We start from the raw sequence: 25941 nt of genomic DNA on the forward strand, positions 1-25941 counted from the left end.
AACTGAAAAAATATAATAAACATTTGAGATATTGCATGTGTAGCGTACGTATATGTGAACATGTTACACATCTGGTGAAAAAGTTGTGTGGCAGAAAAAAAGTTTATAAGTTTTATCTGCCTATAAATAAATGCAATATGCAAGGGCAGCAAGGCTTCGTTTTCTGTAACGTGCATTATGCATATACTGTGAAGCATATATAGATCCAGCACAAGTTCTTACACGATTGTACGTGTTTATATTTTTGCCCACACGCAATGAATGGAGCTCGACAGGTGGTGCACCATTGATAATCAGGACCACTTTCTTCAAGTAGTGTGTAATCAGTGCATGCCGATATCTATTAGTGCAGTCTGAAAGAATACTGGCACCACTGCCATGGGCACTCAACACCCTTGTGCACCCTTCTCGCACCCTCCTCAGAGGGTGCTAAAAAAGTGAAGGACATTGAAGGCACCCTTCCTTAAGGGTGTTTTGTAACACCCTACAGTTTTTTTACATGTACACCCTATTCTAAGGGTGCATGGAAAAGCACCCTTTTTGGAAGGTGCTGAATTAACACCCTTAGGGTGTCGTCTTCGAGACAAGCTCATTTACACCCTTCTGGGTGTAAAATTTTGTACTGTAAACGCCTCGTAGAGAGACTATACAGATAACAGAGGGTAGACGCTAACACCTTAGTCGATGTCATCCTTGGCTCGCAGGGGGTTCCGGGTTCGTCTTTCTTCTTTCGTTGTCGGTGCCAGAGAGCACGTATGCCAGCCGGCACACAAGTTCTCATCATCGACCCGGTTTCCCTTTCCTGACGACAAATGTATTTTTATTTTTGCTTTCGTTCTTAGAGTAAGCAGAGCGGTAGAGAATAGGTTGTTCTTTATTATTTTTTTTTTAACTTGCGAGGTCGTTTCTGGCGCTCATCATAGCGTCACGATACGTTCCCTCACTGAGGGAAGGCACCGTTCCGCGGGCCGGGAAAGGGGAATCCCGAGCACCGACCACAGGGGTGTTCCATCCCTTCACAAGGGGCTTTATTGACTCTTGTCTCAAAGGGTTAGTCATGTCTTCGCAACTAGGCTGTCGCACTGCCTTTAAAAGAGAAAGGGTGATTGGGAGCACGTGCCCCCCACAACGCTCGACAAGGTACCTCCCGACACCTCTCGAACGTTGACGTATGGCCGAGCCAATGCATCTTCTTCGATCCAGCTCTTGGCCCCGTCTCATTGGCCAATGTGGTCCGATCTTTCTTTTCTTTGGCACGCACCAAGTGGACCCGTGCAGGAAGTATCTTCAAAACAGGCAAATTTCTCTTGATTCAGTGTGTGTGCACGTGCGTTTTTGCCACCATTTCGTCATTTTCTCAGTGACGTGAGTGCACCTCATCTCATCATTCTCATGAGCCACTGCTTTTCGCTGTGAACGGCACTGACAAGCAAAGACCAAATGATCTACTCGTGCGTGACATCCGTCAGTGGAAAATCATTTTAAAATGTTTACTGTCACCGGTAAATTTTTCTAAGCCACAGGGAAGGAAATGCAAACACAGAAGAATTAGGCACACAGCAGTGACAATACATTGCATAATCATGACAGAGAAGCAGCTAGCAGTCATTATGCCAAGATCAATGATAATGTTTTCCAGCATTTTGGAGTAGCCGGTGAAGCAGGGAAAATCTGTTTTTGGAGCAGCTACCACTGTGAAGCACGCACGGGCTTCTCATGATACATAGAAGGAAAAAACTTTTACATTATTTAGTTTATATCTCTCTAAATTTACATATTCCATTATAGAGAGGAAGCAGGTTCACAAAATAGGCACGAAAAATAATCAAAAGCTGAATTATGTACAGAAGCGGTGACACAAAATAGTGCAGCATGAAGTTGGTAGACCCCCCCCCACACACACAGACACATGCACGTGCGCAAGCACATTTAAGGTTTTCCTACAGTAAAAACCTCAGTAATACGAGGGTGCTGAGAACCTACAGGGAACGTACACGGCATAACTACGCACTAAAACTGGTATACATGAACCAACAAGTAGCAATTCGCATCTCTTCAGATGTGCTATCACCACTAAAAAAAGGAATAAACACAGAACTGCTGCGAATAGTGCCCAAAGTGCTCCCCACAAGGCAATTTTTTCCTTTTTGCCAAAGTTCGGAAATGATTGGCATTCTCGACTGTCTGATGGCACATGGTGGGGACACTTAGGCGCATTTCAAAGCTACTGCCAGGCCTCAAAAACTCAGCGCTCGTTTCGGTTTCAAGAAACACACACACTTTTAGCGGTTGCCAGGCATTCTAAAATCTGGTTTAACAAAGTGAGGTTGATGCAGGTGTTTGCATTTCTTGGCTTTCACAAGTTTCTATGAATAAATAAATTTGATACCACTGCACAGAATTTTTTTTGTTGATATTTTTTATATTTCTTGTTTTGTGAACTTTAAATCAGGGGAAGCGCGGGAAGTAGTTGACATGAGTGCGTGGCACTTGCATTGGATAGCTCCTTCTCAGCACTCACTCAAAGTTGGATGACGCTCAGATATCTTGCTCGGTTGGCATGCCAACTATGGAAAAGTTAAAGACAAGTTGTGGCGGGCACACAACAGAAGCTGCAGTTAGCTATGTCAAGTAAGTCAACAATGCAGTCGATGAAGATAGCTAAATTAGGCACCACGTGTTTTTCGTGGCTGTGCGTTGTGTTGACCCGGGGATATCCAGTTCTGCAAAAGTTTTTCAGGTTTCCTAGTGGCATTGGATGAAAACATGCATTTGGATCTACTATTTGAGCAGGTATTCATTTAGGACACGTATATGAGTAAACCCAGATCTCGCCAAGCATGACTGCAGAAGTGCAGTGTCGCTAGACTAAATAGTGAAGACGGTAGTCGAACTGCTGTTGGCACAATGCATTAAATGAAAGGCTAGAATTCGTGTCGCCTCGGCTATATAGTTTTTGCTTTTTTACTTTGACATGTAGTTCAAATAATATCAAGTTATTATATGCTCTTTCTTATTCATGAAATTTATGTAGCCGCAGCTTGAAACTTTGTGAGTCCTTAGTTCTCATACTATCACTTAAATATACGTGTTAAGCTAAATGCTTCTACAAATCATTACAGTGAATGTCGCTGAAGCCAATGTTTAGACAAAGCAAGTGAGCTGTTTTTCGTCAAAGCAACGCTGCTACCCTGACTATCGACTGGTCAACTTGCCGAAACACTGTTTCCAGCGACGTGCTCTCTGGAAAAATTTGTTATCATTTGAAGCCTCATCTTGCCTCTGTATTTCAGTCCCATTTTGTACTCAAATTCTGTAAATAAACTGTCCACCATCACAACAAAGAGGATTTAGCTAAATACAACGTGCCCTATACTCATGATTGTTAATAATTTTCACATTGGTTCGGATATTCTGTGTTATATATTTCCTCATTATGTTCAATGTCCATTGTAAATTAAAGCTGCCCGTATTGATTGACACTTTCACACTACGTGTATGTTTTTTTATACAAAACATGCAAAAAAAGTTAATTTAATTTGTGTCAATCGAGTTTTGTCTTACTGATAATTAGGTTAGCTTTACTTTCGCCACTTCAGAACACACAAACCAAATTTTAAAAAAGTTAACAAAGTTGTACAATTGGCCATATCGCTCAAGCGGCTAGCAGACCTGAAAAAAAGCCTGAACACATTCCGCTTGCATGCAAAGTGGGAAAGAAGAGTTTTCATGCCAACCCTCCTCTCATTTTTTTCATCTTTTCCCTCTATTTCCTGACCTCACCAGTGATGTCATAAAGGAAATGTTCTGTTCATTAATTCTTTCTAGTTGGATTCCCGGCAGCCACCAGTGGTAAAATCGACGCTGCCACTGCATATCGGCATGCGAGAGCGAATACATGGGAGGTGTAGAGAGTTTCCACGCCCTGACTACAGCGGTGTTCCGGATACGCAGCCAATGCCGCAACTGACATAACGATGAAACAGGCATAATAATTGGCTCTCTGCAATAAATATGTACCACGATCTGCTGCATAGTGGCAATTGACAGTTCTTTCTTTAACCAAGGTACGGTCGCAAGGAGCCGATTGTCTACCGCTTAGTTGCGAGCAGCGCTTCATGTGCTCAGTGTACACGCTGAGTACATGAAGTAAAGTCACTTATGCCCATTTTGCTTCAGACCGTACACAGATGTGGCGAGAACATTGTTGTGTTAACGTGACGATGACGAATTTTTCGCAAGCGATGCTATATTGGTCCCGGCAGCGAATGAAGGCTTGTTTTGGCTGACGTCTAATGAAAGCACGCAGTATGACCACATCTGCACTACGCTTGCTGCACCATACACGTGCAATCAGTGCGATGGTGACAATGCAGTGAGGCTTCTCGGTTCCCACTATCCACAACGCTCATTTCTGCAACAGCGAACTGTTTGTGTTTCTGCAAAGCGCTTCACACTAAACACTGTTGCACACAAGAAGGTGGCAGTGATAGGTGGCTCAGCAGGCTCAGGTAGTCGCCAGTTGTTAAAAGCGTGCAGAAGGCTTAAAGCGACGATACAACACTCATCCGACGCTTGCAAAGCTCCCTGCACTGGGCAAGCGCGTCGAGCAAAATAGCAGGCGTGCCGCACACTCCCTTGCTCAGTCGTTCATTCGTTCCCACCACCGAGAGCAGCAAACGCTCTCCCCTTTATGAAAGCCAGAAGAAAGACCAGGAACACAGTCATTAGTGTCCCAATTCCAAGGAAACTTCGCTTATTGGTTCTATTCGTACATGGAACTGCTAGTTTAGTTTTGATAGCCTTGAGTCATAATAGCACGTTTTTCAATGGTCGCCACATTGGCTTCTTTCTTTTGCCATGGTTACTAGCAAGGGCTGTAAATGCCACAATCGTGCGGAAGTCAGAATAATTGATCGGCCGACCCCCAAAAAGCATTGTGCGAATCACGTCATCGCCATTGCGCACGTGCCCCTAGCCTCCTAAAAAAATGCCCATTGAATTGCATCGGTTATCACAACGGATGTTGCGGCATTAGTGAATGCAGCAGCACAAGTGTACAAAATGGTAAGCATCACATACTTTCGCTCATGACAACTGTCAACATTATTCTCAGCTCCAAAGCCAGCTTGTGGCACAGCAATGGTGCAAATTAGGACTAAAAAAAAAAGACCCTTTTGGAGCAGTATGGTGCCAGCTGACAGTTGGTGCAGGTTTTCACCACTACAACATGTTTTTCCATGCCTCACAGAAGATGGAAGACAGTGCTTAGAGGGTTTTAAACAAGTGAGAAGGTTCCTTACCTTTCGAACATGACACAAAGTTCTCTCTTTCTGTAAGTGGATATGACATTAATTTGATGCAAATGTAAATTTTCTTAAGCAGGTTTTTGTTTAACAGTGTTAAGAGATTCATGCAACTAGGGTGGATGCAGATGCAAATTCAGGCACAATTCAAACTTGCCTCCCACTTGCGTTGCTTGTCTGGGTCCTCTTCGTTCATGATGCGCTCTTTCTCAACACGACGACGCTCCTCGCGCTTGAGCTGTGCTGCCTCCTGCCGCTGCGCGTGCGTCGTTTTCAAAAACTCCTCCTCCACCTTAAGTCGGTTGCGGTCACTCTTCTGTTTAGCCTGCATGATGTGGTTTTCTTATACACTTGAAGACACACAACCATTGTAGCTTTTTGCTAGATTAAATGCATAGACGCACCGGTTAATCCTGACTTGCACATGCAATCCTTAGATCGCACACAGGATGTAAACATGAAATTTGCCAGTTTTGCCTCATATAAGGTGCAAGCTTGTTAATATATGTATTTTGGTAGCAACATGAAATCTACAAAGACGGAAGATGAAAAGGACAAGCGCTGTTCGGTTCCTGCTGAGACAGCACTCATCTGTGTCCCTTCCATCTTCGTCAACTTTGCTCTGTAACCATACATGCATTCGTACCAACTAGCCCAACTGAGCTCTCGATACAGTTGAACACCGATATATCCAACTCGAAGGGGATCTCGAACTAGTTCGATATATAAAAAACTCGATATAAAAAAATAGCAGCCCCGAGAGCTTACCTGTAGCAGATCATCACCTACAAGAGGCGCATTCAAGAATGATGACTGATTCTGCACAAACGCCGCAACAGAATGATTTATTTGGGTGAAAAAAATCACTAATCTTGACCTGCTTCTTCGTTTTTGAAGTGTTGAAATGCTAGTCTCGATCTTATAAAAGCTGTCCAGGTGCAACAGCCCGGTTTCCTTCATGCGACCGATATAACGGCAAATGATGCCGAACGCTGCTGCCACTTCATCAGCGAAGTACGCGCGTGTGGCCAGGGCCTCGTAAGCACGATCTTCGTCGCATAAGCTACCGAGGCCTGGACATTGCAGTCTGCTTCCACGAAGTCTTCCACAGACACTTCGCGTGGAACTGCTTCCAGAAAGCGGGATGACAACTCGTGAAACGCGTCTATGCGCTTGTCGTCGTCTTCACCGGTTTCCGCAAGTTCCGCCGTCTCGAAGCATGCCTTGCGGGCACAGTTGACCACTGCGTCCGTCTTCGCACCTCGTCAGGCACTGAAGATCTCCGTGGGATAAAACGTCGCTGTGATTTCTGGCAACTCCTTTATCATCCACTGCTGGATGTCCTGGCTGCTGACAGCTTCGCTTTCACCAGAATTGGTTCAGCCAACGATGTAGTAGCACTGCTTAAATCAATGAAGCCACTCATCGTTGTCAACAAAGTTGTGTCACTGAGAGCAGCGGCAAACTATTTGGCCTTGGCGATCAGCATCGGGCCATCCTCCAGAATGTTCTTTCAGCACAGTTCTGAAAACCAGGCATACAGTGCCTTTTCTACATTCCCGTGCGCAGAAGCACGCACATGACAGGCTCTGGACATTCAGTGCACGACCACCTTTGCTTATATTGTTACGGGGAATAAAGTATGCACTGGTGAGCAAAAGCGTACTGGCGAATATACTGGCGAGCTAATGTGTACGACGCTGCTGTAGTCCGAGCACGTTCCCATTCAGCACTTCGTCGTCGTCATCCTCAGGCATCTACTTAGCCTGTGACATTACCCGCCGGCGGCAGAAGCACCGTCCCGGTGCGATCAATCCTCGAGGCGTGAGAAGTATGGTTTAAGCCGTGAGACGTGCACTATATCGGTCGGGACTGAAGCTGGTACTGACGTGGTATGGAGCGGAGCTATCTCATAGGTCACGCTGGTGACCTTGCGTATGACGCGGTAGGGGCCAACGTAACGGGACATTAGTTTTTCGCTGAGACCAACACGACGTGATGGGAACCACAGCAAGACGAGTGACCCCGGAGAGTACTGCACGTCGCGATGCCGGCGATCGTAAGCACTCTTTTGGTTAAGCTGCGAGGCACATAAACGATCCCGGGCGACTTGGCGAGCGATGTCAGCTCGGGCCAGGGCATCACGAGCATAAGCAGTCGATGAGGGGGCGTCAGATTGGAGCATGGTGTCTATGGGCAAAGGCGGGTCATAACCGAACAGTAGGTAAAAAGGGGAAAATCCAGCTGTATCATGACGTGAACTGTTATACGCGAAGGTAACGAAAGGTAAGTGGATGTCCCAATCTTTGTGATCCTTGGAGACGTACATCGCTAACATATTCGTCAAGGTACGGTTGAGGCGTTCCGTGAGGCCGTTGGTTTGCGGATGGTACGCTGTAGTGAACTTGTGGTGGGTAGAGCAGGATCGCAGGAGCTCGTCGACTACTTAAGATAGAAAACAGCTGCCGCGGTCGGTGATCAACTGATGAGGAGCACCGTGACGCAGAATGATGTCATGAAGAAGGAAATCGGCTACATCAGTAGCGCAGCTGGTGGGGAGGGCGCGTGTAACGGCATACCGCGTTGCATAGTCGGTAGCAATAGCAATCCACTTATTACCGGTGGCCGACACGGGAAAGGGTCCTAGAAGATCGAGGCCGACTCGGAAAAATGGCTCATCTGGTACTTCAATGGGCTGGAGGGTACCAGCAGGTCTCAGAGCAGGTGTTTTGCGGCGCTGGCAGAGGTCCCATGCCGCAACGTACTGTCGCACAGAACGGTAAAGGCCAGGCCAAAAGAATCGGCGACGAATGCGGTCATACGTGCGTGACACCCCTAGGTGTCCAGCGGAGGGGGCATCATGTAGCTGGGCCAAAACGTCTGAGCGAAGATGCACAGGAACAACGAGTAAAAGCTCAGCACCATCAGGGCGGGTGTTGTAGCGGTGCAAGATGTCGTTGTGAAGAACGAACAGTTGTAAGGAGTGGTCAGGGTGGGGAGAGTGCAGACCATTGATAATAGCAGGCAAAGAGGGGTCGCGGCGTTGTTCAGCAGCTATGTCGGTGAAGTCGGTAATTGAAAGAACGAGGGCCTCTTGCTCATTTTCCCTCGTGTCAGGGGGATCGACTGGGTAACGGGACAAGCAGTCGGCATCCTTGTGAAGTTGTCCGGATTTATAGGATAGGGAAAAAGTGTACTCTTGTAAGCGCAGCGCCCAGCGACCAAGGCGTCCCGTAGGGTCCTTGAGTGAGGAGAGCCAGCAAAGCGCGTGGTGGTCGGTAATAACTGAGAATGGTCGGCCGTACAGGTACAGTCGGAATTTCGCAATGGCCCAGACGAGAGCTAAGCACTCGCGTTCTGTGATGGAATAATTTTGTTCCGATCGCAACAACAGTCGGCTTGCATACGCGACGACGCGGTGCATGCCTTGTTGCCGCTGCACGAGCACTGCGCCTATGCCGTGGCCACTGGCGTCAGTACGAAGCTCTGTGGCAGCAGATGGGTCGAAGTAGTCTAGGACTGGTGGATTGGTGAGAATGTCCACGAGCGACGAGAAGGCGTTTGCTTGCTGTTGGCCCCAGGTGAATGCGACATCCGTTTTGAGGAGGCAGGTTAAAAGACGGGCTACTTCAGCAAACTTTTCGACAAAACGACGGAAATAGGAGCACAGTCCCAGAAAACTTCGGACGTCCTTGGCTGAGCGGGGTGTGGGGAAGTCGCGAACTGCTCGGACTTTCGCAGGGTCTGGTTGAACGCCCGCAGCGTTAACAAGATGGCCGAGTACGCAGATTTGGCGTTGCCCAAAGCGGCATTTGGACGAGTTAAGTTGCAAGTTGGCACGTCGAAAAACATCAAGCACTGCGGACAGGCGGGTAAGATGGTCGTCGAAAGTAGTCGAAAAAACAATAACGTCGTCAAGATAGCAGAGGCAGATGGTCCACTTCATGCCTCGAAGGAGAGAGTCCATCATGCGCTCAAATGTCGCGGGGGCATTGCATAATCCAAAAGGCATCATCTTGAACTGATAAAGTCCATCAGGAGTCACGAAGGCCGTCTTCTCTCTGTCTTTGTCGTCCACAGCGATCTGCCAGTAGCCTGAGCGAAGGTCTATTGAAGAGAAATATTTGGCACTGTGCAAGCAATCGAGTGCATCATCTATGCGCGGTAGGGGATATACATCTTTCTTGGTAATATGGTTGAGATGGCGGTAATCAACACAGAATCTCCAGCTATTGTCCTTCTTTTTAACAAGTACAACGGGTGAGAACCAGGGACTAGATGAGGGTTCGATTATGCCCTTATCAAGCATTTTATCGACTTCTCGCTGTATAATAGCACGCTCCGGGGCCGACACACGGTAGGGTCGTCGGCGAATGGGTCGAGCGTCACCGGTGTCGATGCGATGGGTTACCACGGATGTCTGGCCCAAATTACGGTCGCCGAAGTCAAAGATGTCCTGATAAGAAGCAAGCACACGGCAGAAAGCAGAGACTTGTTCAGAGGTGAGCTCGTCAGATGGCATTGGCTTGAAAAGGTCGGAACAGGAACGTGATGAGAACGACGTTGATGAAAAATCGGGTGGTGAATCGGTGGCTAGAGCGGAAACTGTGTGGTCGACCAGTGGTGTAAGATGCGCAAGTGACATGCCGCGAGGAATAACTTGCGCTGAGAAGCCGAAATTGAGGACGGGAAACGAAGTTCGGTTGTCCTTAACGGTAACCACCGTGTTGGGGAGTGCAACATTGCGTGTCATGGTGACGTCAGAAATTGGGCAGCAACATAATCACCATCGGGTACTGCAGGATATGGCGAAAGTTGGACTTGGACTGCGGCTTGCGGCGGAAGTCTAAGGAAATCGACAGAGCGTAGACGAGGTGGGCTGGTAGAGACGGTGTCCGAAAAGGATGGTAGTTCGAGCCGAAGAAGACCTTTGGAACAGTCAATGAGCGCAGCGTGTGAAGTCAGAAAGTCGAGTCCAAGGATGAGGTCATGAGGGCAATTTTCCAGTACAGCGAACAGAACTGAAGTTTGATGCTCAGAAATTGTTAATCGCGCAGTGCACATTCCAAGCACAGCAGGAGTACTCCCATCCGCTGTACGAAGGGTAGATGCAATCGCAGGCGTCAGAACTTTTTGGAGGCGGCGGCGGAGGTCAGAGCTCATCACAGATATTTGTGCACCGGTATCAATAAGAGCAGTTATAGGTAAACCATCAATGAGAATTGTAAGGAGGTTGCACCGCTGGTCGGGAGTAATCAGAGGATTTGCAGTCCGAGTCGTGTATGCAGCGTCACCTCCGGGGGCTGCACCGGCTAGTTTTCCGAGCGACGGTCGTAGGGAGACCGAGAACGGCGGGGTTGGGGCGAGCAGGACTGACGACGCACGGGCGATGGCGAGCGGCTGGTCCGACGTTCTGAATTAGGCTCTGCACCTGTCTCTGCACGGTAGGACGGGGCATAAGGTGCACGTTCGGAGCGAGGTCCCCAATCGTAGAATCTCGGTCGAGGTGATGAGGTCCAACGGCTATCGCAATGGCGAGCGATGTGTCCTATCCGATGGCACGTGAAACATATGGGCCGATCATCATGAGTGCGCCATTCAGCTGGGTTTCGTCGTGGTGCGAATGTGCGATTCGGAGTGGCAGCCGCAACGACTGGAGCCGAGCTGGAAGTAGCAGGGGCATTTTGATGAGGTGGCGAAATGCCCATTTCACGATCTCTTGGCGAACCACGGCCTCTATCATTGAAACAGCATCGAGGTTGTGTCCTGGCGCGCTGACGCTAGACATAGCGGGAGCCATAGCCTCGAGTTCCCTACGGACTATTCTGGTGACGTTTTCTGGCGCTGGTGGTTGGTGTAGTGTGGGCAAATCTTAGCAAGAGGACGTACGTAGCCGCCGTGTTGGGAAGGCGGTCAAATCGGTGAACTATGCGCCTACTTTTTGCCTGTTCGAAGCGACGACATGCTTCGATGACCAACTCCACCGTCGAGCAGTCCTTGCACAGAAGAAAATTGAAGGCGTCATCCGCAATTCCTTTCACGATGTGTCCGACTTTGTCCTCGTCAAGCATGTCCTTGTCGACCTTGCGGCACAAAGCCAACACGTCCTGGATGTACGCGATGTACGGCTCTGTGGATATCTGGGCACGAGTCGCAAGCTCTTTCTTTGCGGCCACTTGACGTCCGATGGGTTTCCCAAACAGATAGCGCAATTTCTGCTTACAGACGTCCCAGCTAGTCAACTCTTCTTGATGTGTCTCGTACCAGAGTTTTGCCGTGCCATGCAAGTAGAAGATGATGTTCGCCAACATAAGCGTCGGACCCCAATGGTTGCTGCTGCTGACGCGCTCATATTGAACCAGCCAGTCATCGACGTCTATGCCACTTGTGCCGTTGAATGGACCTGGGTCACGAGGTTGCACCACAACGATCGGCTGCGGGGCTGACGAATCTTGTTGACATTGAGTAGCCTGGTCAGTCATCGTGGCAGCTGCAATGCGCCGTCCGCTGCGAAGATCCAGCTCGTTGGGCTGTATAGCGAGTGGTATCCCGCACCTTGATTGATTTGATTGATATGTGGGGTTTAACGTCCCAAAACCACTATATGATTATGAGAGAGCCGTAGTGGAGGGCTCCGGAAATTTAGACCACCTGGGGTTCTTTAACGTGCACCCAAATCTGAGTACACGGGCCTACAACATTTCCGCCTCCATCGGAAATGCAGCCGCCGCAGCCGGGATTCGAACCCGCGCCCTGCGGGTCAGCAGCCGAGTACCTTAGCCACTAGACCACCGCGGCGGGGCTATCCCGCACCTTCCACCAATGATGTTACGGGGAATAAAGTATGCACTGGTGAGCAAAAGCGTACTGGCGAATATACTGGCGAGCTAATGCGTACAACGCTGCTGTAGTCCGAGCACGTTCCCGTTCAGCACTTCGTCGTCGTCATCCTCACGCATCTACTTAGCCCGTGACAATATATCTGCTTAGTTTTTTTTCAACAAGGTACTCAGACTCGAAGCGCACCATGGTATCCCGAAATCGTCCGCAACGGTCGAACTTTTTCCCCCCACATCAACACGCTGAATAGCCTTCAACTTCGTCGCAAAGTCAAAGGTCTCGCGCTTCTTGTTGCTGGCCATAACTATAAGAGAAGTCGACAATTCAAGGAGTCCTCGGTAGCCTTGCACACCATGCAGGCAAAGGATTGACTGATTGAGTGATTCTAGAAAGAAGGGATGAAGGCACCTAATTTAGAGTGATCCTATAGAGTAACCATGGCTTTCGCCATGGTTACCTTACTGTCACCCAGCTCATCGAAACTGTTCACGACTTAGCAGCGGCCCTAAACAAACATAACCAGGTTAACATTATATCTCTCGACTTCGAAAAAATATTCGACCGAGTCTCTCATAGAAAATCATTAATGAAGTTAAAACCAATAGTCAAGAACACCACATTACTAGCTTAGATAGAAGCCTATCTCTCATGTATTCGACAAGTCGTGGCTATTGACAACAAAACTTCGCATGCCGTACTAGTCCTGTCGGGAATCCCACAAGGCTCCGTTCTTGGTTCCTTATTTTTTTCTCGTATACATCAATGACATTGTTCAGAACATACCCCTTAAAATAAGGCTTTTTGCTGATAATTGTATTACATACCGCAAAATTACCACACCCCGAAACCAGATAACATTAAATAAATCTTTGAACCAAATTCAAACATGCTGCACAGACTGGCAAATGACCATCAACAAAAAGAAAACTGTCACAATGACAATTGGTCACAAAAAGACACCTATAACGTTTTCTTACTGTTTTCATAATGAACCTCTAGAAGTAGTAACTAACAATAAGTATCTGGGAGTCATCATCTCTCACGATCTCAAATGGAATGACCACATCGACTACATACATAAAAAGACGATGAAAAAACTCAGATATTTAAGCAGGCGTTTGAGTAAGTCCTCTCCAGAAATTGAAATATTTGCCTCCAAAACATTTATTCGGCCACTCCTGGAATACTGTACCGCTGTTTGGGATCCATACCCAAAAAGAAACAATTCAATATTAGAAAAAATACAGAGGAAATTAGTTAGGTTCATCTTTCTTTCTTTATTTATTTGTTTCTTTCTGTGCCAGCACAGAAAATGGCGCGAAGGCAAAAGGCTGAAAGCCTGACTAAGGGCCTTTGCTCCAAATGCAGTGAGGCAGGCAGGCTCTCATAAGAATTTTGTAAATACAGATGAAAAATATAAAATTATACAAAAATACAAAAGGTACCCATGCAAATACTGTAACACATACAACAGTAATAAAGTGTGATTTCTAGCAAGCAAATATATACATAACAATCGTAATGTTTTACATACCAATTAGACATTTGTTGTAATTTCTCATCGATATTGCAAAAGATATACAAAAACAACAATACACACAGAGAAGCCTAGAAAAAAAACACAAAAAAAAGCATCAGATACTACTTAGGCAAAGAGAAAACATAGAACGATAGTCAAGAAAATTCAATGTTTTCAGTCAGTACCATCCTGATCGTATGCTTAGAAACTTTACAATTTATATCTAGGAGGCTGTCGATTTAGTTTAAAAATGTGGGTAACTGAAAAGATGAGTGTTGTCGCCCGTAGATCGTTCGAGTCTTCGGAGTCCTTCTAGCCTACGTACGAAAATCGTACAGAGAACCACACGAATCCAGCGAACGATAGAGTCTATTGCGTTTTATGTATTCAAATAACTTAAAATAGTAAATCTGGCTTGCTTTGAGCAAGCAATAATCCGAAAATAGCAGTTCTGTCCGCAAATTACGTATAGGGCCACGAAAATCTTCGAAGATTTCCAGAACCCTCTTTTGTAGAATAACGAATTTAGAAAAGTTCGTTAGTATTGTGGTCCCCCACATAAGCGCACAGTAAGAAAGTCGTGAATAGAAGAAAGTATAATAAAGGATGTTTTTTAGCCACAGTGGTATGAAAGAATTGAACCTGTAAAGCAGCCAAAACGTTTACTTAGTTCTGAAGTTAACTTTGCTATATGCTCATTCCAAGAAAGGTCTTCTTGAAACCAAACACCAAGGAACATCTGGCTGTTAACTTGTTCTAATATGTGGCCCTGGTAGATAATAATCATATTAAAATTCCTTGGTTCATTGACGGGGGCGAACCGCATGTACTTGGTCTTATTTGCGTTTAAGCGCAACTTATTAAGTTTCAACCATGACGAGAGTCGATTAAAAAAAACATTCACGTTCCCTACAAGGTCGACATGTGAAGAACCCTCAAAAAAATGTTTGTGTCTGCGTACATTACTAGTTTGGGGCAATCTGGTTATAAATAGGAGGGGACCCAGAATGGATCCCTGCGGCACTCCTTTCTCGACCACGACGTAATCTGATTGCACGTTATTTATGCTCACAAATTGGTATCGATTTGCTAAGTAGCTTTTCAATAGGTCCTGTGCAATTCCTCGTATACCACATGAGCTTAACTTATGCAAGGGGATGTCATGACATACGGTATCGAACGCTTTACGCAGATCTATGAACAGCCCAACTGTGTATAATTTTTTCTCGAAGTTCCCTATGAAGTGATGTTTTATTTGAAACAATGCAAGCTCTGCAGACTTGTTTTTTTGGAAGCCTAATTGCGCATTATTTAAAACACTGCATTTATCAAAAATATCCTGGAGCCGCTTGTTCAATGTACTTTCGTAAACTTTCGATAGAAAGGTGGCACTGATATGGGCCGATAATTGGTCATGTGTTTCGGATTGCCACCTTTAAAGACAGGACCTACGTGAGCAATTTTCAGCTTGTCTGGGAAAATGCCCGTGGTGAAAGAAAGATTGATAATATACGCTAAGAAAGCAGATAACACATCGGCCACGTATTTTATCGGCACAGATTTCATTTCGTAATACCCTGCTGCACATTTGTTTGTTTGTTTTTTATTTTCCTAATACTTCTTTCAACTTCGGTGCATGTGACAGGGGTTAACAGAATTGTATTGGGAATACTATAATTATTTGACAACAGATGTAGAACCTCAGCATCCGTGCCATCTTGGGTGTCACAGCATGTTACGAAATACTTGTTAAATGCTGTTGCTGCATTAACCTTACTAAGGACACCCGCTTCTGTCTCTATGGAAGTTACATTACTGTGAGGTTTGTGGCCCAGCAGGTCTCGATTTCATCACAGATTTTTCTTGGGTCATTGCTTATTCTGCTGAAAACATCTGCAAAATTGTTTATTTTGGCCTGTTTCAACTCATAATTAAGTTGATTTCTGTATTTCTTGTATTCTTGTAGCATATTCATGTCGCGGGACTTGACAAATGCATGGAACATGCGGTGTTTCTTCTTTATTTTTTTTATGCAAGGCATTTGGAAGCCATGCTTTTTTATTTTTTTGATTTGTTGTTTCTTCAGAACCTTAGGAAACGCAATATCGTAACATTGTTCTAGTTTTCCAAAAAATATCTCATACGCATCGTTTGGGTCTGCTACCTGTAGCACACGCTCCCAGTCCTCTTCAATAATTTGTAGGCAAAATAACTCCAGCATATGATCATTGATTTTACGAAATACCCCCTTTTCATTGTTATTAGCTTGATAGCGATCACGTGATATAGGAAAGGCTGAAAAAATGGGCAAATGATCGCTTATATCTAAAGAAATTGTCCCAGCTACGTACGATAAAGAGCATACGTTCCTGATACAGATATCAAGCAGAATTGCCGTTTCAGCCGTCCGTTGCGTGGCTTTTGTTATAACATTTTCCCAAGCAAAGTAGTTCATAACCTCTGTTAGCTGTCAAGCTGAGGCATCCAGTGAAAGCATATCGACGTTGCATCACCCATGACCGCAAAATCTAAACCCGAATGGCAGGAATAATTCAGCACACTTTCAATCAACTACAGAAATGCTGGCTTGCTACCTGTGGGTGGCCTGTAGACCCTGGTTATAAGTGCCCTTGGCAGGTGCATCATTAAGCATCCGGTATTTTCATTTACACTGGAAAATTGAGGAATAAGTTCATGGCTACTTGTATCTTTGACGTAAATGGCCACACCACCTCCTCGTCCTTCAGTATGCACAACGCCATTTTAAGTATAACCTTGAAAATAACGAGGATCTTCGCCAGTCGTTAGCCAGTTTTTCGAAAACATAAGTACAACAAAAGCAAAAGAAAGCCGAGAAAAATAGTCATCCAGCTGATCTTTCTTATTACGTATGCTGCGTACGTTCACATGAAACAATGTTATTCGCTTGTGAGCATCATGCACCAGTGAATTGAAAGAGTAAAGCTCATAATAGCACACTTTTGCCATCTCAGTAGTGTTTTGGCAACGTAATAACCCCTAGTACAGTTGTCATTATTCTAATCAGCGACAGCTCTACTGTCACTGACAGCATCTGCTGTCATTTTACTTAGATCGCTGGTAGTGGCTATTCTGAGCATCTGCGAACTTTTGTTTCGACGAGCGAATACCTTCCCATTTGTTGTCCAGACAAACTTCCACTTCTCCCTTTTACGTTGAATTGCGGCCCCAAGAAGTCGTTTGCCATTCCTTGTCAAATGTTCATTAACGTACACTGGGAATGACACTTGACTTCCCAGTATCCCACTGTCGATTTTAGCTTTCTTTGCCTTGCTTAGCAAGGCATTCGTTTAGTTCTTTTCACACAGCAAACAACTATGTTGCTTACATCATGCCGAGAAGTGGGCACTCTATGGCATCAGTCAACATCATCCTCAGAAATTTCTTCATGCGCAATAGCTTCAATTTTCTTTACAGCCTCGAATGATTCTATATCAGCAGGAACGCCCTTGATTTCCAAGTTATTGAAACGCTGGTACTGCTCGACCTCTTCGACCCAGCTCCGCAGTTTGGCATTTTCTACTTTTAGCTCCTCGTTTTCTTTCAGTATCTGACTGAGGCCCTCTTTGAGGTCCTTTACTTCTTTCAAACTGTCCTTAATCTCTCGGAGCTCTTTTCGTAATTCACGGCATAGGTCATCGATGACCTTTGCCGTGTCGCGCAAGTCCTTCGCCATAGTAGGGTGGGAACAAAATACTATATGCGATGCACTCAGACAGAGCTATAATCAATAAAAAACAAAACAAACAACTATGTTCGGCGGCAGTGCACGAAGGTAAGGAAATATTGCCGAGCACACTTATCTCACGTGCAAAAGGTGCGTAGTTCCAACGTGCACTGCTGCCGGACTGCTTTTAATCATTTTTTAATCAATACAGCTGGGAGGCATCAGTCACATCTCTTCTAGAAACGGCCGAGCTCGAAAAATGAGCAAATCGCCGATACCACGAACAAATGAAACTATTTTACCTTCTTTCTCATGGACACAAAGGATACATACATAAAAGACTCCCAAGAGCCGCCTGCTCGGCCCCTTCCTAATAAAAAAAGTAACTGAGTTCTCTAGTCACAACAACATTTTCCAGTATTATTTTTTCCTGAAAACTGCAGCCAATTAGAATTCCCTTCCTTCAGCTGTGGTGGGATGCCCATTGCTATCATCCTATCTACAGGCCCTTCAGTCCATGAGTCCAGTCCTACATAGTATTTTTTCCTGAACCCTGACGCTCTTTTTTTGCCATATGTTTACGTATTCATGTTGTCACTAGTTACTCAATCATGTTGCTGCTTTGCTTGTATGAATTCGTTGTATTCTTCTTTTTTGTTCTTATCATCACCGCAATACTTCATATGTGTTTACTGTAACCATTTTTTTTTTATTCACTTGTACCCACTCCTGCCGACGGTCTGAAGATCGGACTGGTAGTACTGTAATAAATAAATGAATAAATAAATTTTTGTCTGCCTCTTGGGCGAGACAGCGCAGTGCCTGAACGCAAAAGAAAAATACTGCACATGTGGTGGAACGTATGTGATGTGTAGCGGAAGCAACAAAGCGCTCGCGAGGCGTGGCCACCTGCAAGGGCAACAGCAAAAGGCACGAGCTGTGGTTGGCTGAACAAACTTGCAAAACTGCAACAAAAAATAAAAGGCGAAAAAAGGACGGCGTCAGCTTCTTCGTTCCTGTACTCTGAGCCGACAGGTATGGGCACGCAGAGAAAGCACAAGAGAGAGAGAACAAAAAAAAAGTCGTTCCACCATTTAGAGAGTGTGCAGTCCGAGCCCTTTCGCCTCTTTTTTTTAGCGATACGGGTTTTGCCGGAGGTGTGGTGCCACGCGAAGATTGCTGCGAGTGCCAAAACGCAACTTCTAACTCGTGCGTGAAGCCACGCTGCCATGGAGATTGCGAAGATTGGGGGGTGGTGGACAGTGCCATAGCGCACCTTGCAGCTCGCGCGGCATTCGGTACATCCGGAGTAGGATGAAAATATTGTTCGATATAAATGAACGAATTTCTATACTTTTACAAAGGAATTCCAAGAAGATAACTTGCAAGTTCGATATACCAGAAAATTTGCCATATGTATGTTGGTTAGATATAACTGTGTTCGACTGTACTACTGTTAAGGTATGTTGCCATGTTTTTAGATTTTGATCTTAAAGTGACTGTTTTTTATCTGCCTTAAGAAGGGCTGTTGAAAAAGACAGTTCAAATTTGCCAACAAATAAAATTCCAATTATTTCCAATTTAATTACAAAATTTACCAATTATTTGCCCATCACACAAAAAGCAGTAAGTGCTGATCCTGTGATACAAAACAATAATGGCTTGACAGCAAAGCAGCTATACATTAAGACTGTATAATGAACTAGAATCTTTGCATTGTTGTTATTATTAGGCATACTATGGCAAAAAAAATTGTGTAGTTTCAGATGGTCGAATTTCGGTTGAAATTTTAAACATCGAAATTTATTGGTATAATGTAATCATCCTAGTTCATTGCACACTAATGTTGCAAAAGGAGGCATGGGAAGATTTATTGAAAAATATTGGAACATTCAAAACTTGACTTTTTGAGCCATAAAAACAATAAAAATAAAGTTTTGAGAATAACAAAAAGGAACCTTTTGAAACATGTTTATATGAATCATTGAAGGATAGTGGGAAGCTAAAACAGCCAGTCTCAAAGCTGGGAATTTAGCCATATCTTGTTATATTCTGTAAGTCCACAATGGGAGACGCTGAATTGATGAAGGAATAGTTTTGACAATAAAGGTACAACAGAATGGTGCCATGCAAACATGGTGTCACTTCGCATAGCCAAACAAGGTAATTATCACAAATTGAAAAATGGCCGCAATCACAATCGATCAATCTTATCAAGCTTTAGAATAGTGTCACGGGGTCGTGACGTGGCCGAAGACAGGATACTTTGTGTTGGGATTTAACAGTTTATTTGGGCGAACCTATGCCCGGCAAACAGAAAGTCCGATTACAGTAGCAGTCTTGCACAGATAGCAGTGAATGGAGCATCGGCCATCGATCAACTACTGACAAGCGGCGAAGTGCGTTGGCATTTATACTCTTGCCATCGAATGTTCTAGCGTGATCGCTGGCGGTGGCGTAGGTTCCAGAATAATCTGTACAGTTCGCAGAGTACGCGTGATCTTATCGAAATGATCTACTAAAGCCCGGAAGCTTCTCGAAAACTGCACGCGCGTTTTGCGCTGAGAATTGTGTAGTATTTTGGGGCGATAACAAAACCTGAGAAATGGAACGTGACATTGCCCCCCTCGGAAAAAGGCATCGTCCCGATGCTTTAACTAAAGAGGAAGGTACAACAATAATGCAAGACAGTACAATTAATAAATTACGATACAATAATAATACAAAAAAACACTGTTTCAGTTTGTTAACGCGCATGAAACGGCTTGAGGTGCGCGACATGGACGACTTCAGGTCGCGATCGGCGTCGTTGAGAGTTCGTGATGCCGTCGGGGACAACCTCGTAATCAAGTGGGTCGAGACGTCGAACCACCCTGTACGGTCCGAAGTACCATCGCAGGAGCTTTTCACTTAATCCACGTTGGCGTATCGGCGTCCACACTCAAACACGTTCACCGGGCTGGTTGGATTCCACGAAGCGTCGTCGAAGATTGTAACAACGGCTGTCGGTCGTCTGTTGATTCTTGATACGGAGACGCGCGAGTTGTTGGGCTTCTTTGGCGCATTGAAGGTGCTCACTCACAACAAGGTTTTCTTCGTCGGTGACATTGGGTAGCATGGCATCGAGCGTCGTTGCCGGGCTCCTTCCGTAGACCAATTTGTATGGAGATATCTGAGTCGTCTCCTGCACCGTCGTGTTGTATGCGAAGGTCACGTACGGAAGAATGGCGTACCACGTCTTGTGTTCGACAGCGACGTACATTGCCCGCATGTCGGCGATCGTCTTGTTAAGCCGCTCAGTGAGGCCGTTGGTCTGTGGGTGGTACGCTGTCGTCCGGCGGTGGTTTGTCTGGCTGTGTGCCAAGATCGCTTGAGTTAAGTCGGCAGTATATGCCGTTCCTCGGTCGGTGATAAGGACCTCCGGAGCGCCGTGACATAGGACGATATTTTCGACGAAGAACTTAGCTACCTCGGATGTACTGCCTTTGCGAAGGGCTTTTGTCTCGGCGTAGCGAGTGAGGTAGTCGGTAGCTACCACGATCCATTTAATAGTCGGTAGCTACCACGTCCGGAACGGCCCCAGAAGGTCCATACTAATCTGCTGGAAAGGTCGGCAAGGTGGTTCAATTGGCTGCAAAAGTCCCGCTGGCCTTGTCGGCGGTGTCTTTTGTCGCTGACAGTCCCGGCATGTCCTCACATAACGAGTGACGTCAGTGGTAAGACGTGGCCAATAGTACCTTTCATGTTGCCTCGCGAGCGTGCAAGAAACACCAAGGTGCCCTGCCGTCGGATCATTGTGCAGGGCCTGCAGGACTTCTGGTCGCAGAGCTTATGGCACCACAAGGAGGTACTTAGCTCGAACCGCTGAAAAGTGTTTCTTTTGTATAAGACCGTTTCGCAGGAAGAACGACGCAAGTGCGCGCTTGAATACCTTCGGGACTTCGGCGGTCCTGCCTTCGAAGTATTCTATCAAGGCCTTAAGTTCCTGGTCGGCCCGCTGTCGTTCAGCGAAGTCGTCGGTAGTTGTCGTTCCCAACAAATAGTCGTCATCGGGGTTTTCGGGTGGTGGTTGGTCGACAGGCGCACGAGAGAGACAGTCGGCGTCGGAGTGTTTCTTGCCGGACTTGTAAACGGCGGTAATGTCATATTCTTGAAGTCTCAGGCTCCATCGGGCGAGGCGACCTGAAGAGCCTTCAAGGTGGCTAGCCAACACAAGGCGTGGTGGTCGCTCACAACTTTGAAGGGCCTGCCGTAGAGGTAGGGGCGAAATTTCGATGTAGCCCAGATGATGGCGAGACACTCCTTTTCTGTTGTGGAATAATTGGCTTCTGTTTTGGATAGCGATCGGCTGGCGTCACTAATAACCCTTTCAAGTCCGTCAGCCCTCGGCACAAGAACTGCACCAAGACCTCCGCTGCTTGCGTCAGTGTGTATTTCTGTCTAGGCGAATTCCTCAAAATGAGCAAGTAACGGAGGCGTCTGGAGGCGATGTTTAAGCTCCTTGAAAGCGTGTTCTTGCGGCGTTTCCCACTTGAACTCCACGTCGGCTTTGGTAAGGTTCGTGAGTGGATCGGCGATGCGGGCGAAGTTTTTCACGAACCGCCTATAATAGGCGCACAGGCCCAGAAATCTGCGCACCGCCTTCTTGTCAGTGGGTGGTGGGAAGTCGGCGATGCGGCTGTTTTCCGTGGATCCGGAGAAACTCCAGAATCGGTAATCACGTGCCCCAGAAACAAGAGCTCTTCGTACGCAAATCTGCACTTTTCTGGCTTCAGTGTGAGTCCGGACGTCTTAATTGTTTGAAGTACAGCTTGAAGGCGCTGAAGATGCTTGTCGAAACTCGAAGAAAACACGGCGACGTCGGCCAAGTACACAAGGCAAGTCTGCCACTTCAATCCTGCCAGTACTGTATCCATAACGCGTTGAAAAGTTGCAAGCGCTGAGCAAAGGCCGAAGGGCATTACCTTAAACTCGAAGAGGCTGTCTGGTGTTATAATCGCCGTCTTCTCTGGGTCTCTTTTGTCGACTTCGATTTGCCAATAGCCAATGTCTTGAGGTCCGTCGACGAAAAGTACTTGGCGTTATGGAGCCGATCAAGTGCGTCGTCTATTCGTGGGAGAGCATACACGTCCTTTCTTGTGATTTTGTTCAGGCGGCGATAATCAACGCAGAAACGTAGGATCCCATCCTTTTTCTTCACTAACACCACGGGGGACGCCCATGGACTCTTGGACGGCTGCATGATGTCATCCCGCAGCATTTCATCAGCTTGTCTCTTCATGGCCTCACGTTCTCGCGTCGAAACCCTGTACGGACTCTGTTGGAGCGGTCTGGCATTTTCTTCGGTTATGATGCAAAGTTTCGTGATTGGGGTGTGCCGAATTTTTGATGACGATGAAAAGCAATCTTCGTATTGCAGAAGCAGGGCCTTGAGCTGTTTTTGCTTGTGGTTCAAAAGTCTGGGATTAACGTCGAAAGCTGTGGGAGGGGCTTGATTCCTCTGAGCAGGTTCCGCAGAATCGGCGAGAGCGAAAGCACTGGTGGCGTCCACAATTTTTTCGATGTATGCGACTGTTGTTCCTTTGTTCACATGTTTGTACTCATTGCTTAAATTGGTGAGCATAACCGAACCCTGTACCGACTCTGTTGGAGTGGTCTGGCATTTTCTTCGGTTATGATGCGATGTTTCGTGATTGGGGTCTGCCGAATTTTTGATGACGATGAAAAGCGATCTTCGTATTGCAGAAGCAGGGCCTTGAGCTGTTCTTGCTTATGGTTCGGATGTCTGGGATTGACATCGAAAGTTATGGGAGGGGCTTGGTTCCTCTGAGCAGGTTCCACAGAATCGGCGAGGGCGAAAGCACTAGTGGCTTTGACAATTTCTTCCATGTAGGCGACCGTTGTTCCTTTGTTCACATGTTTGTACTCATTGCTGAAATTCGTGAGCATAACCGTTGCTTTGCCTCCCCGCAGCTCTGCAATTCCTCTTGCGACACAAATATTTCGGGTGACCAACAGGTGCTGACTGCCTTCAACGACGCCTTTCAAGTCAGGTGATTTAGGAGCGCCGACTGAAATAATGACGCTTGAGCGAGGCGGAATGGTGACTTGTTCTTCCAGCACATTCAAGGCATGGTGTCCTGACGGCGTGCGCGGCGGTAGTGCTTCTTCTGTGGATAACGTTATCGACTTTGTTTTTAGGTTGATGACAGCACCATGGAGGCATAAGAAGTCCATGCCAAGGATGACATCTCTCGAGCAACGCTGTAGGACTACGAAGTCTGTAGGATAAATGCGGCCGTTAATGGTGACTCTCGCTGTGCAGATTCCTGAAGGCGTTACGAGATGACCTCCGGCTGTGCAGATTTCAGAGCCTTCCCAAGCTGTCCTAACTTTCTTTAACTTCGCGGCGAACGACCCACTGATGAAGGAATAGTCGGCTCCAGTATCGACGAGAGCAGTCACACTGTGGCCGTCGATAAGAATGTCGGAACGCTAGTTCGCCGTCTCGCATTACAGCATTACAGTTAGGGCGTGGCGTCGGGTCACGGCTGCGTCGGCTTGTTCCACTGCTTCCATGTTGTGTCGTCAGGGCACCTTCGGTAAGTGAGCTTTCGCCATCAGGGCTTTGCCTGGTTGGCCTTGTGTTCGGAAAGCTCCGTCGGGGCGGCGGCGGCGTCGGAGGATCTTCGGTAGTTCGTCGCACAGCAACCGCACCTTTATCGATTGCTGGGCTTAGTTTCCCGGATACAAGCTAGGAGACCGGCCCCGCATTGGGCCAGAGTACTGCCGGGGGTGCGGTGACACTCGGCGGCTGGGCGACGGCGAACGGGAAGGACTTCGTGGTGTCCATTGAGTTCCTGTCAGGTAGTCAACGATGTCACATGGCCGTTCTCCTGGCTGCGGACGCAGTGCATTGACGGCGAAGCCACGCAGTCCCATTTGTCGGTACTGGCAACAGCGGTATGTGTGCCCGGCCTCGCCGCAATAGTAGCAGAGCGGGCGGTTGTCAAATGCACGCCAAACGTCTGTTTTCCTCGGCGCACTGCGCTGGCCCGCTGGCGAACGGTAGGACGTCGGTGAGGGTGACGGCGGCGGTGGCGTCAAGCGACGGAAGTGCGACGGGGCGGTGTTTTGGCGTGGACGGGGAGAAGCGTTGTGGTGCACTGCAGCGGCGCAGCTCACAGTTTCTGGCTCGGGCAGCGGTGTTTGGGGAACTCGAAGCAATTGCTGAACTTCTCGCACAATGTCGGCGATCGAATGCACTCGAGGCTGCACCGAAAGCAACAGCTTGCGCAGCTCTTCCCGCACGATCGCTCGGATCGTTTCACGCAGGTCTTCGGAGTCACTGGCTTGAGCAGCAGCGCATTCTGGAGTCGGGCGACGATTATATTGTCTGGTGCGCATGTCCAGGGTTTTTTCGATAGTGGTCGCCTCGGATACAAATTCTTGGACGGTGTTCGATGGATTCCTCATTAGTCCCGCGAAGAGCTCCTGTTTGACCCCTCGCATGAAGAAGACGAACTTTCTTCTCCTCAGGCATGTCTAGGTCAGCGTGACGGAATAGGCAGGTCATCTCCTCTGTGAAAATTGCAACCTTTTCATTTGGTAGCTGAACCCGGGTCTATAGTAGAGCAGCGGCCCTCTCTTTGCGAGCGACGCTCACGAACGTTTGCACCGATGCGTAGCAGAAGACATCCCACGTTCAGAGCGTGGACTCCCGATTCTCGAGCCAAGGTTCTTGCGGTGTCTTCCAGGTAGAAGTACACATGACGGAGCTTTTCTTCGTTGCCCCAGTGGTTGAGGGCGGCCACACGGTCGTATGTTTCTAGCCAGGTTTCCGGGTCTTCAAACGATGACCCGTGGAACGTTGGTGGTTCCCTGGGTTGATGAATGACGATCGCGGGCTGGGACGCTCCGGTTGTCATTGTCGCTGCAGTCGAGGTCATGGCCTTGGTCTTCAGCGCCTTGTCTTGTAGAACCCCATACTCCGGTGGGAGAGCTTGCTGTCGGCGGCTTGTTCGCTGCTCTTGGTTGGCGTCGGTGTCTTCTCCGCGACGTGGGCGTCTGATACATGAACGAAGCAGCACTTCCACCAAATGTCAAGGGGTCGTGACGTGGCCGAAGACAGGATACTTTGTGTCGGGATTTAACAGTTTATTTGGGCGAACCTGTGCCCAGCAAACTGAAAGTCCGATTACAGTAGCATTCTCGCACAGATAGCAGTGAACGGAGCGTCGGCCGTCGATCAACTACTGACAAGCGGCGAAGTGCGTCGGCATTTATACTCTTGCCATCGAATGTTCTAGCGTTATCGCTGGCGGTGGCATAGGTTCCAGAATAATATGTACAGTTCGCAGAGTGGGCGTGATCTTATCGAACTGATCTACTAAAGTCCGGAAGCTTCTCGAAAACTGCACGTGCGTTTTGCGCTGAGAATTGTGTAGTACTTTGGGGCGATAACAAAACTTGAGAAATGGAACGTGGCAATAGTATTTCACCATCAACTAATCAAAATGTATCCTGCATACTTGAGCACACACGTAAGTTTGTTTTACTGATTAAAATGC

The 25941-nt window shown here is 47.0% G+C and overlaps 1 protein-coding gene across 8 annotated transcripts in view; it reads right to left on the reverse strand.

The window, feature by feature from the left end:
* LOC119178073 (PAT complex subunit CCDC47) overlaps positions 1 to 25941 on the reverse strand; it is a 613343-nt gene that overhangs the window by 107830 nt on the left and 479572 nt on the right. For 6 of the 8 annotated variants that reach the window (XM_075894166.1, XM_075894179.1, XM_075894151.1 and 3 more), the window contains 2 exons: positions 5464 to 5631; positions 5304 to 5333 (listed from right to left, as the gene is read on the reverse strand). In XM_075894166.1, coding sequence (XP_075750281.1) covers positions 5304 to 5333; positions 5464 to 5631 — 198 coding nt within the window. The remainder of the gene's footprint in view (positions 1 to 5303; positions 5334 to 5463; positions 5632 to 25941) is intronic. The other 2 variants (XM_075894170.1, XM_037429239.2) reach the window with 1 other exon arrangement.

This window comes from Rhipicephalus microplus, chromosome 1 (genome assembly GCF_043290135.1).
Source record: "Rhipicephalus microplus isolate Deutch F79 chromosome 1, USDA_Rmic, whole genome shotgun sequence".
In the NCBI taxonomy this organism is placed as follows: Eukaryota; Metazoa; Arthropoda; class Arachnida; order Ixodida; family Ixodidae; genus Rhipicephalus; species Rhipicephalus microplus.